The 13290-nt window shown below is 34.7% G+C and overlaps 1 protein-coding gene and 1 long non-coding RNA gene across 3 annotated transcripts in view; one reads left to right on the top strand and one right to left on the bottom strand.

Moving 5' to 3' along the window:
- Positions 1–13290, top strand: part of LOC108744207 — a 34889-nt gene that overhangs the window by 8618 nt on the left and 12981 nt on the right. The gene's annotated exons all lie outside the window — the stretch shown is intronic.
- LOC108744296 (otoferlin) overlaps positions 1–13290 on the bottom strand; it is a 41289-nt gene that overhangs the window by 18567 nt on the left and 9432 nt on the right. The window contains exons 2-6 of the mRNA XM_025976742.1: positions 12531–12592; positions 9606–9794; positions 5274–5520; positions 4420–4693; positions 303–492 (exon numbers count right to left, since the gene is read on the bottom strand). Of these exons, the coding sequence (XP_025832527.1) occupies positions 303–492; positions 4420–4693; positions 5274–5520; positions 9606–9794; positions 12531–12592 (962 nt within the window). The remainder of the gene's footprint in view (positions 1–302; positions 493–4419; positions 4694–5273; positions 5521–9605; positions 9795–12530; positions 12593–13290) is intronic.

Below are 13290 nucleotides of genomic sequence, written 5' to 3'. Positions count from 1 at the left end.
TAAAACCCATGAGCTTATTTAAGGTTGACAACGTTGGCAACAAGCCACTAATTATACCGTGAATAATTATTTTGTTCAAGTCGTTTTAAAAAATAAAATTGCACTCCTGTGTCTAAGAGTACTAGAGAGAAGGACTTAAAGAGATCCTATAGGAAAAAGAAAAAACCGAAGTACATGTCGACTTCATCTGCTCTCGTTTAACGAGTAACATGTTCCTATAAGCTTCACTAATGCCTACCACTATTGTTAGGGTATTTGTAGCGGCTTAAAACTTTCCGTAAATTAACCAATTAAATGCTTACTTCATTGTAATACGGGCAATTCGTACTCTCCTTGACGCTCGTGTACTTTCTTTGGTCGCCAATTTGAATGCACACCACTGGATCCATATTAAGTCCTGCCAACTGACGCGCTTCAATTATTGTAATGCAAACCTGGAAATCTTGAGCTTTTAACGCTGACTGCTCTGCGTTTGCAATTTCCGATTTTATTCTGTAATGACGAATGGAAAGAAAAAACAAACAAGATCGTTGCAGTTTTTATCAAAATTAATTTAAATAATATAGATTTCCTGATGTGTATATGTTACCGGAAATGTCTGAAATCTATTTAGGCTATTTAGGAAATGTATAAAATTGCTTCAAATATTTTTTAATACACATAAATCCTGGGAAATGTATACATTTCCTAGGAATTGTATGAAATTCCGAATTTGAACTAGGAAATGTATAAAACTAATGCTTTCTGTGATTGAAATAGATATAACGCTGTAATTGTACACAATTCCTAGCTTTTATATATTTCCGGTAACATTTATATCAATAATACAGTACAACTTATGTACAATTATTGAAAGATTGCATTTAAGTTATCGACAATAGCAACACTACGAGGGTGGATTGATAAGTTTCCGGCCTAACCAAGAGATGACGCCACTAGGCCTACCTTGAGGTGACATTCTATAGTACCATCCTTGGATAGCTTGTAGCTATAGTTTCAGCCCGATCTCCTTGCTAGTGTAGGTTTGACAGCACGCTGAACAAGACGCCTCTGTGGTTTTCGTAAAAATGGAAAAGCAGGAAAATCGTGCTGTCATCAAATACTTTTATTTGAAGGGGTTAACGCCGAAGGAAATTAAAAAAGAGATGGACTCAACACTGGGGACATCCTCCCCGTCATATTCAACCGTTAAGCAGTGGGTTTCCGAGTTTAAAAAGGGTCGTGTGAGCACCTCTGATGGGCCTCGCTCAGGACGCCCCGTTGAGGTCACAACTCCAGATATGATCGAAAAAATTCATCAAATAGTGCTGGGAGACCGCAGATTGAAAGTGCGTGAGATAGCTGAGACCTGTAAGATGTCATATGAACGTGTGCAACATATTTTGCACCAACATTTGCATATGGAAAAGCTCTGTGCAAGATGGGTGCCGCGTTTGCTAACAGTCGACCAAAAATTGATTCGAAAAAACATTTCTACCGCAAATTTGTCATTGTATAAGCGTAATCCAAGCGAATTTTTGCGTCGATTCGTAACCGTTGACGAAACGTGGGTCCACCACTACACTCCTGAAACCAAAGAACAGTCTAAACAGTGGATTGGACCAGGGGAACCAACTCCAAAGAAGGCAAAAACAATTTTTTCGGCGAACAAGGTTATGGCTACTGTTTTTTGGGATGCAAGAGGTATTATATACATTGATTACCTTGCAAAGGGTAATACTATCACTGGTCAATACTACGCAGACTTATTGCAACGTTTGAGCCACGAGGTGAAAATTAAACGACCTCATCTGGCGAAGAAAAAAATCTTGTTTCATCACGATAACGCACCAGCGCACACGTCAATCGTTGCGACGGCTAAAATCAACGATCTAAAGTTTGAATTGATGCCGCACCCTCCTTACTCTCCAGACCTAGCCCCGAGTGACTATTTTCTGTTCCCTAATCTCAAAAAATGGCTTGGCGGTAAGAGATTTGCGGACAATGAAGAAGTAATCGAAGCTGTAAATGGTTATTTTGAGGAGCTTGACGAATCAGTCTATAGAGATGGCATTAATAGACTGGAACACCGCTATGAGAAATGTATCAGCCTTGGAGGAGATTATGTTGAGAAATAAAAAAAAAAAATTTTTAAAAACCTTGTTTTTCTTGGTCAGGCCGGAAACTTATCAATCCACCCTCGTATATTGAATATTTTGGGTCACACCAAATTCCTTAATACTTTTACTATCGGTACAAACATTTACCAGTATGGATTTTTGCTCGGGAGTTTTTAGGGTTTTCCGTGTCCTATTAAATATAACAAACAATCAGCGATATCCCACGGAAATTGTTTATTTTAATTGTATTGAAGAGGCACCTGAGCTTTTCCAACATTGAAACTAATGTGAGTTTGATATTTCTTCCTAAGTTTTTGATTCTATCCTATTATTTAAGTCTATTTTATAAAAGCGAAAATCGTAACAATAATACACCTTAAAAATAAAAAATAAAATTTGTAAAAAGTCAATAAACATCAACTATAAGCTATGAACCCTTAATATTTGATTGTAAAACCCGTAATTTTAGTATTTCCGAAATTTCCTTTCGGGTCTGACCCTGATGACTTTAATATAAGAGAAAATATTGCGTATAATTTACTAGAACCGGAAGCTATTTCACCTTTCATATGATGTATGTATGTACATACGTATGTATATGTAGGTGAATATATAGGCTGCAATGAATTGCAAAGGATCAATAGAGTTATATTGCATAAATTGGTGGGACGCCTAGCGCAGCCTTTTATAGTGTCTGCCTGTATCAGCATGAAATACGGGATATCGGAACTGTGGCTTTCTGAAACCCGCTCTTCGCATTCCCGTGGGGCCACGGGAATTTTCTCACTCTACGTGCACATAACTTAAAGTGTATTACTTCAGTGCGTTCATAACTTTCACAACTTGGTACCTATTCATCGTCAGTCAGTTTGTTGTATCTGAGATATTATGGATTCTTTTACAACTGAGATAGATGATGGTAGAGTCAGATAACAATTTGAGCTTTAGTTTTGAGCTGCGCCGGCCTTAGTCCTTATGACGCCCCTGGGTAATTATAAAGTCAATGTTTTCGAGGTTTTAAAAAGAAATATCAATTTATTTATTAATCTAGCTGTATCTGTCCAAATTTTGACGATGGGTACCAGTATTGATGGTACATTTATATTTTAATTTTGACGCCATTTTCAATAATTTTATGATCGATTGTGTAGACGTCTAACATTAAAACTGTACATCTCATTGTATGTATATATATATGCTACAAATAGGTACCTACACGCCAAACTTCTTATTAAAAGAAAACATCCTTGCTAATCCTAACGAATCCTTTCATATTTTAATTAAACGTTTTAATAGTCAAAACAGTACTGTATGAAAATAAACAAAAATAAATCAAAAATGCTGGTATGCAGGGGAAGAAAAGGTAGGGAAGGAGCAAACATAAAGATAGGCTTATTTTAGGTATCTAGAAAGTCAGATAAGTCAGGACGGAAGGAGCAGTAGGGATATGAAGCGGATGATAGCGCAGGGTCGAGTCGTCTTGAATAAAAAGAAGTCACTTCTATGCTCGCGAACGGATAATTTAGAAATTTGAAAAAGGTTGTTAAAGGTGTATGTTTGAAGCGCAGCGCTGTACGGGTGCGAAACATGGACAGTGGGCGCGGCGGAAAAGAAAAGATGCGTTCGAAATGTGGATAGAGAAGTGTATAAATGAAGAGATATTAGAAGGAATAGGAGAACAGAGGACTCTACGGAAGTCAATAAGAAATAGGCGAGATAGGTTAGTAGGACACCTTCTCAGGAATGAAGGTCTAGTCAGAGACATATTAGAGGCAGAAACGGGAGTTAGGAGGGGTAGAGGTAAACAAAGATTAGATTACTATTCGCAAATAGTTAAGGATGTGGAATATTCTAGTTTTAAGGAAATGCCAAGATTAGCTCAGGATAAGAAAGAGTGGTGGTGTGTGTCCAACGAGTCTTAGGACTGACGAAATTATGATGATGATGAATAGTCAGTTAGTTCTAAAATACAGTTTAATATAAAAACTTTTAAAAAAGCGTTAAAGTATTTATTTTGGCATTTTACTTATGTGTGCTGCACGGCGCCCTTTAGGGCTTGACACCTTCAACCTTACCCTAATGCCGACGCTGATTTTGAGTTTCAAATTTTTGCCTTAGAACTATAATAAACTTTTCGATTATTATTTTCAATTTTCAGTAGTCAAAATTGGTAGATACCTACTTAATAATTGAAGATGGTTTTTCTTGGCTCTGTTTATTTTTATTAAACGATTCCGCTGACTCGCAAAATTGAAGAAAGAAAAACTAGCTAGCATGTACCTAGTTACGTACGAACCGTTTGCTTGGGTAAATAACTTACTTGGATGTTTTCCTTTGAAGTTGTAACGTTTGCGACTGGCTACTGTCTTCCAGATTAGAATCAAGGGATGTTTGACTTTCTGCCCGCGATATTGGGGCTGATTCGGATTCAGATTGATGGCGAGAGCTCTTAGCAGAATCGGGCCTTTGAAGGAGATAGGCATTTTCATCATCGCTTCCGGATTCCCTCGAAGGCCTCTGCTTTCCGAACCGCATTAAGCTTTTCATGTTTCGAAACGTTGAATTTCTCTTACGTTCACCTTTGTCCGCTGAATCTGAAACACAGAGGCGTAGGAGCCAGTGGCGTACATACACATAGGGGAAAATGCGTAGCGTTTTGTGTAACCCAAGATATCATATTGCTTGAATATTGTTGTGGAAGAAATTTTGCTAGAGCTTTCTATACGATTCCACTCAATTTTGGATATATGAATAAAATTTATATTGTTTAAACATTTAAACTTCTTTTTTTATTTGGTTTATGTTACTTGGTTAAGGTTTAGCATCCTGCGGTATAGGGGGAGGTTGGGTGAACAATTGAACATCCCCTTAACTTGTGCAAGTTCGAATGTACTAAAATGTATGACTAGATGATAAATCTTTTTTATCGTTTCTTATGCAGATAAAATTTGGAATTACACAGATCAACATTAACAAATTACTCGCGGCTTAGTATAAGAATTATTAGGTTATGTTTGGTTTAATTATGTTATGTTGCGTTTTCTTTGTGGTAGACTGTACATTGTAGTAACTTCTTCGCCGAAGATGTATAGCTAGTTTGAAATCTCATGACCCAAAGACGAAAGGCGAACCTTATTGTATTGAAATTGTTATGGAATTGGAGGGTACCTGTACCTGTGGATTTTGCCGAAGCGCTGAACGTTATTGCCCTTTCCAACACGGCTCTGCGGCTTTTGGTTGTTACTTGAATCCTTTCCTGTTTATTGTCGGAAATGCTTCTTTCTATGTTAGCGATATTCTGTTCGATATCGATAAGCATTTGTTGGTCATCCGGAAACATATCGTAAGCTTGTGCGCTGTCCGTAAAGGAAACATTTGAACCGTCGGGGGTAATATAGAGTACTTCGAATTCAACCGTCGCCTAAAACAACGGAAATTCTGACCACAAGACAAGAATCTTAAAACAATAGGCGAAAAACAATCGAATGTAGGATGAAACTTCTGTTACGTAAACAGATGACTATCTGAATTATCAGAGGCGGGTTATAAGTTTTTTTTTTGGGGCATCTTTTCATAAAAAAAAATATAAGAAACTATAAAATTTTGCTCTACTAAATTTGACTCGAAATTATAAATCATTTTCTTCGGTTTCGCAGAAACTCATTTCTGTCAAAATATATCACCTTATGACACCCTACCGCGCTTTTACAGTGTAAATGTAAATTGGTTTGAACCACCCTAAGGAGGAAAATTTTGCTAGTCCAAATTTGCTAATCGGTTGTAAAGAACCCGAAATTATGAATCATATTTCGTCAAAGGTAATGCCGTCTTACGACACCCTGCCGTGCTTATATCATATAAATTTAAATTGACTCTATTTGAAGGCAAGGACAAATATTTGGGGCCCCAGGCATACGTTATTTATTATAGTCCGTTTTTTACCCAAAAACTAGTCGTTCTTGGGACTATGAACCCAGAATCAGTATTGAAAACAAAACAAAAAATAATCGAATTTTTACTAACGCAGAACAAAAGTTTTGCTTAATTATATTAATGGTAATGATGATGGTGCATGAATTTTTATTTTGTGACACGGTGTCTATTGATTACATTTTAGTAATTACTGTATAATGCAGTAGTTTTGCACTTCGAAAAGGTAAATAGAAACTCACACAAAACCGATCAGCGGAAGAAAACTTTTGTATAAAGTTGAGATTTAACAATATGTACCAGGCTGTGGTATATTGTAATGCTGTACTTTTTTAGAATTATAGAGGAAACGGAAGTTTAATGAGTCGAAGCATATCAAATTTACTAAAAGCATCTAATCGTTACCTTCCAGGAACAACTACAATATTCACAATGGAAAGGCTTGAACTTGAACTTTTCAAGTTAAAATAGTTTAAATAAGTAGATTAATATGCAAATATCTAAAACTAGGTCCAGTTCACATTTTCATGGTTACATAATTAAAACTAAAATAAAGAAAGCACTTGGCATATTACATGTGTGAGATTGTAATTTCAGGATCCAAAATTAGAACAGAAAATCTCACTTACAATTAGATATTATTATTAAAGTTTCCTTTACGTATTCATGAAGAAGCATCGTCGGACAACGTCACATTAATTTTCCGCCGTTCAATTAACTTTAATTAGTGTTTCTAATATACCTGACGTACGCAAAGGTGAACAGGGTTTATTGCAGACATTAACCTAAAAACCGGGGGTGCGCTGGTGCCTTTATGGGGAAACGACGAAAGTGTTTCGCTTTTAAATAAGCTCGAGATTATGAAAATATTTTTAGCAAAATTGCGCTAATTTATTTTAATCAACGTTACACTAAAAAAGTTTTCTTTGTTTTGTAACATAAAATAAAGGGACAAAGGGGAATGCAAACTGTATCGCAAATTTCGGAAATGATTTGAGATAGTAAATTACTGCAAGTTTTTTAATTACAGTGCAGGCAGTTTTAAGCAGCATTTATCATGATAACATAAGAAAACAATTGCAGTTATCTAAACATTTTATTTAATGTAATAAAAGTCATAAGTTTTTGTTACTTATTGAGAATCTAATACAAGGTTAATAGATATTTAGGTGAGTTTCATAAACCTTTGTGCAGAGAATTGTATTCCAAAGTCTATAGAGAATACGTAACAGGGTGAGATTGCATTATACCTCTAATTAACCCCAGACTATGTGTAATGGTCTACTCGCGGTACACATTCAATCATCCGGTAGCATATGGTCCAATGTAGCGTAAATGCATCAATTTGTAATGTACCTACCCATGTGCTTCATCATGCGTTAAAACAAATGCTGTTTTAATGTCAAAACAATCGTTTAGCAAATACAATATCGTTTTTAACACAGTTCTTGTTAAAATATGCATAAAACACTTCGTATATATACTAAAAGGTAACATTAGTTATTAAGAAAATATTATTGAAGGAGCAATAGAGATATAAAACAGAGCATAACGCAGGGTCGAATCGCCTTTTACAAAAATAAGATGTATGTGAGGGAACGGTTAATTTAGAAATTCGAAAAATATTAATAAAGGTGTATGTCAGGGGTGCGGCGCTGTACGGGTGCGAAACATGGACGGTAGGCACGGCGGTAAAGAAAAGGTTAGAAGCGTTTGAAATGTGGTGTTACAAGCGAATGATGAAGATACCGTGGATAGAGAAGATTAGAAATGAAGAGGTATTAGAAAGAATAGGAGAACAGAGGCCTCTATGGAAGTCAATAAAAAATAGACGAGATAAGTTGGTAGGACACTTTCTCAGGCATGAGGGGCTAGTTAGAAACATAAACAGGAGTTAGGAGGGGTAGAGGTAGGCTTAAATTAGATCACTGTTCACAAATAGTTAAGTATGTGGAATGTTTTAGTTTTAGGGTAATGCGAAGATTAGCTCAGGATAGGAAGGAGTTGAAGTTCGTGTCCAAACAGTTTTAGTTCTGACGACTTTATGATAATGATGATAAGTGTATATTCCCGAGATAAAAATGTTCAGTCTCTCAGAGTCTCTGAAAGCGAGACTCGAGTCTCCGTCTCTCATCGAGTCTCTCTGGTGTCGCTGAGAGAGAGACAGTCAAAAAAACTGTTTAGCATCGCTGACCAAGAGAGATAGAGAGATCCTCATTTCGTATCCAGTCTCTGAACGAGAGACTCGAATCTCTCAATAAGTGGTGTCTCGATAGACATAGTTAAAAAAAAAAAAGTTCAACATATTTCAGAGATCCTAGTCTTTCTACGAGAGACTCGAGTCTCTCAATTCTTCAGTTTTACCTATTCATCCAGTCTCTCTGTGAGAGACTCGAATCTCTGAATTAACAATTTTATCGTTCGAGTCTCTCATACAGAGACTGTGAGAGATCCATAAAAACACCTAGGCAATAACCGAGAGACTGTGAAAGACTGTGAGAGACGCTCTCAAAGACGATGAAAGACTCTGAGAGACTGGAGAAGGACTGAAAATTTTTGTCTAGGGTTGTTCTTATAAGTTTGGTTGAAAATTCATTTGCTCAAACCAATTGGAAAAATCAAATTTTAGTGTCTTTATTAACGATGACTAATTTATTATTTATTCTTGCGTGTATTGTTTGGTTCAAGTATCTACCCACGACTCGAAATAATCACTTTCATTCACACTGAAATCGAACTGTAATAGCATTTTTGTCCCAGCAACACATTAATAAACGTTATCAAAGCTTTTCCCTGTAATTTTGAATTATTGATTGTAAAGGGTTTATTTCTAATCCAGAACGGTTCCAAATTGACCATTTGTTTTTGCGTGAATTGGATGTTATTTATGACAATTGTGTAACGATATCATAAATTAAAAAATAGTCAAATAATGTTTGGTCCTCAACTATTTCGGGATAGGCAATAGTTACGCATTCTATAGACTTTAGTTGAAAAATATTATGCGAATATAGTCAATGGTCAATCATTTTGTTTGAAAACGGTGTTTAAATTTTGTGCAGAAAATTGAGAAACATTGAAAAGGTTCAAGCAGTATCTACAGAGGTCTTTTGAGTAATTGGGAATCCAATTAGTAGTAAAACTGGTTTTGGTTAAATTCAATTTCGGTTTATGATTGTTTCGCGTTGCACAGTTTCTAAACTTTTTAATAACTTTTGTACTTTTAAAAGATGTACAGAATTTGCAATTAGGAAGACTGAAAACCGTCACGTTGTGGATTAACTAAGAGAAAACGTTTGAGTAAGCTTTCTAAGTTAGTTAGATGTTAGTAATTCGTGTAATTAAATTTCAGTTCCGGATCAGGTTTTCTTTGAAAACGCTACAGAAAACGGATAGATTAAAGAAGCTTTCTCTTTTCAAAATACTTCAAACGGCGGGTATGTAATTAAGATATAATACGAAAAGGATAAGCAGGACCACGTATAGCCATCAGTCCTTATTTTCTTTAATTATTGAAGATTCCATTTCCAAAAAAAAATTGACGGAGCCCTTACTTATAAATATATTTTAACTTACCGGCAACGGTTTGTTATTGCTATCAATTAGATTGTCGTGAACGTTTATACGTCCATCTTTTACTACTTGCTGTAACACCAGTAAGTACGTTCCTATAATTTTGTCCGGGAATAAGCGATTCCGGGCAACCAATTCAATTTGGAGCAGTTCGCTTTCCTCAATCGGTCGTGCTACAGGCCAATCGAACCTCTGCAATAAAAATTAATATTTGTGTCTAAATTAACAAATTAATAACGAAATATCATTGTAAGGATGTTGTGTCTTGGATATGCATTTGTGTATGTTATCATTATCCAGTATAAATCCACACGATTGGTTTTAGCGGTAGAATGCTCGACTGCTACACGGGCGGCCCGGGTTTGCTTTTAAATCTTTTGTTTTTTATATTAGATAAAATATACTGGTCTTATATCGGTCACATGCAATATTTATGTTGTATATTTTATTGTCCAATTATCCTTACAAGTTTAACGTTTAAAATTAATTTTTGTATTATATAAGTTAGTAAAACAGATTGCAATTCGGTTAAAGTAAGCTCAAGATGTGCGTTTCTTTGAAAATTGAAAAACGTATTCTAATTAAAGTTTTAACAAAGAGGTTGCCTATGTTTGGAGTCATTCATGTATTATATAAGCACTACAGGGGTGCGGGGGTCCTTGTTTTGCTTATTTTGGATGACATGGGGGATGGGGGGTCTCAATGGCGATTACGTCAGCAGTATTTATTTTTTTACTTTTTCGGATTTTCTCCATTAAATCGATTTTGGTTTGACCAAATGTGGTAACCCTGCTTGTCTATTTGAAAATGAATAGCATTTTCAGGGACTTGTAACTGCTGCTCATGAATCAATAAATCAGGACAAATTGAAAATGCATGTACCAATGTTTATGTAAGAGAGTTAAGAGCTTTGCATACTTTTGCTGTCGATAGGGGGTTAACAATTGCAAAAAATCTGCGTACGTAATACTTGAACGACCCCTTTGATAGGAAACTATGAAATTTATTAGTTGCAAAATATTACAGACTTTTTTTATTTGGATATTCACAAGTATCAAAAGAAATTTTGAAAGTGCAAGCAACCTTTAAACAACATATAAATTAAATAAAAATACATTTTTATGACTATAAGCTCATAACAATAAAATAAAGGGATTTTCTTTTAGTTTCCCCGCCGCTGCTTTTTAACACAATCCTTTTTAAAATTTTGGTGTACGATTATCTTGCATTAATTTTAACCTTCTGCTGTACAGTCAATATTTCATACATGTTCAGAATTTTTGCGCTAGGTTCTCATTATTTCGAGTTAACCTGTTGTACTTTGGCTTAGTATTCGTAAAGGGACTTGACCCAGAACGGAAAATAATAAGGCACATTGTATATTCCTTGCAGGTTTTAAATTAAGTTTACGTCTTTCAAAAACCCCGTTTTATGTACATACCGACTGAGGTGTAAATAATAAATACAATGATATAATATTGGTCTAAGAACATCTCAACATATTTTCTCTGCGGTAGTTTTTTTCCAAGTAATATTTATTAAAGTGTTACATGTTACACGCTGTGTTTGAAAAAATATGTTGGATTTTGGAATTTTTTCACAATTAATTTTGTTTTTGAAATAAATAACCAAGTCCTAAACTATATGTAATTTAAACTATACTTGATATAAATTTCGTAAATAATTTTTTTAAAATTGTTAAGCGTGACGTAATTCTTGGAACCAATTAGGGTAGTTTAAACCTAAATTTTCTTCATTGAAAAACCTGTGGTCCCTGCGTAGTACATGAATATTTGCAGTTGTTTTCTATTATTATCTTGTAAATAACTTATAAACTGAGCATTTTTCGGTATTAGTTGTTAGTATTGTTTTTAAAATAAGTACTTTGCATAAAGTTGAACTTAGTAAGAATTAAAGATTATTAAATTGAGGGTGTCGGTAGGCATATACTTATAAATAAAACAATGGGTTGATGTTACATTTATTAATTCTCAAATTTTCGCCAACATTTTTGACTTCAACAGGAGATCAATGTTGTAAATTAATTTTTAAAAGCATAAATAGTGTAACTATAAACTATGGAATGAGTTATAATTACAGTGTAAACGACAATTAAGGGACTGAACATTTTTCGGCGTTATAAAGAGTGCATATAGTACACATTTTGCACACGAACATTATTATTCATACATTGCGTATAGCCTGTTATCTTCGTCTGCACCAATATTTTAATTGTATTTTGTTACGTATCTTACTCATATCTTGAGATACTGCTGGATCAATTTGATTATGTAAAAAGTATTTTTTTAATAGTTTTGCTGCATCAAGTGCTTGTTTGATGCTTGGTGGAGGGACAGGATCGTCTTCTTCAACAACGTACACAGCTGCAGTTCTTATCTATTTCGGCAACAACAAGAAAGTACTGCTCAATGATTTATAATGCCGCATTGTTGTCGTTAAATAGAGTGAGCGTGACGCTATATAGAGTGTAATATTGTATAGAAAACAATGTAAACCAACCAAAGTCAAGCAATTTCGACGTTTTAAGGAGTTTGTAGTTAAATCGAGTGACGTTATAAAGAGTTTACACTGTATATGTAAGTAAAAATAATAAATGTAACATCAACCCATGGTTTCGTTCAAAAGTATATTTCTACCAACACCCTTAATTTAATAATATTTAAGCACCTTACATTTGCAATAATTTTTATTGCAACTTCTGGAATCTACAATTACCTACGTTTTTAGCGTATTTTTGGTAGAAAAGAATTATTAAAAAATGTTCTTATTTCACAAAAGAAATCATTATTCTAAATTAGATTTTTATACATATAATCCCTTGAGAATATTAAGTACTTAGACAAATAAAACACTGTGTAGATATGAAACAACATTTAATACGTAAGTATATTACAAACTCTTAATTACCTGGTCTATAATAATAATATCTCCTTCAGCATCCTCGAATAACTTGGATAAATGCGAGACTCCTGAAACAAAAACGTAACTGATTACATAACTCAAATGAAACAAATATGTAATAGAGAGGTGAAAAAGCTAATTACAAGTAGCGACTGTTTTATCTACCCCTTTGGGGCTATATACTAGCCTGTTAGAGCAGAATGTCTTTGCTTTAAGCTGTTATTCTCTTTGAGTTTGGTCTTGAAATAATAAATAATTTAATAGACGCCGTACCGCTTGTGCTCCTCGTTACGAAATAGTGTCCTTGAAATATACATATAGGAAGATAACAGCGGTGACTAATTTGTCTTTCAAAATAACTAAATCAATAAAGATCGATATTTTCTATTGGCCTAAACATTAATTCAAAAAAGAAAAATTGCCCCAGAGAAATTTGAGATTCCTCTCTGCAGTCAACTGAGATGTTGGGCCTTCGAGTATTTCTATAAACAAATATTTAAGACATTTCAATTTTTTCACGTATGCAACAAGACAATCGACATTAAAGTTCTTAACATTAGTGTGAAATTTCATTTAATTTTATTCACTTCAAATCACCTCAAATTAATGAAAAAAAATTGTTGTTGCTGTTACTCCCTCGCCGGGAATCGAACCCGGGACCTTTGCCTTTACGCCCCAATGTTCTGACCACAAAGTCACGAGAGGTAACGGTAAGCTCGAAACGTACTTATTAAGTCACAGATTCGTCAAACTAATATATGTATAT

This window comes from Agrilus planipennis, unplaced genomic scaffold (genome assembly GCF_000699045.2).
Source record: "Agrilus planipennis isolate EAB-ADULT unplaced genomic scaffold, Apla_2.0 scaffold13, whole genome shotgun sequence".
NCBI lineage: Eukaryota > Metazoa > Arthropoda > Insecta > Coleoptera > Buprestidae > Agrilus > Agrilus planipennis.
Note: the sequence above shows the minus strand (reverse complement) of the source record. Positions and strands in the feature narration are given on the sequence as shown.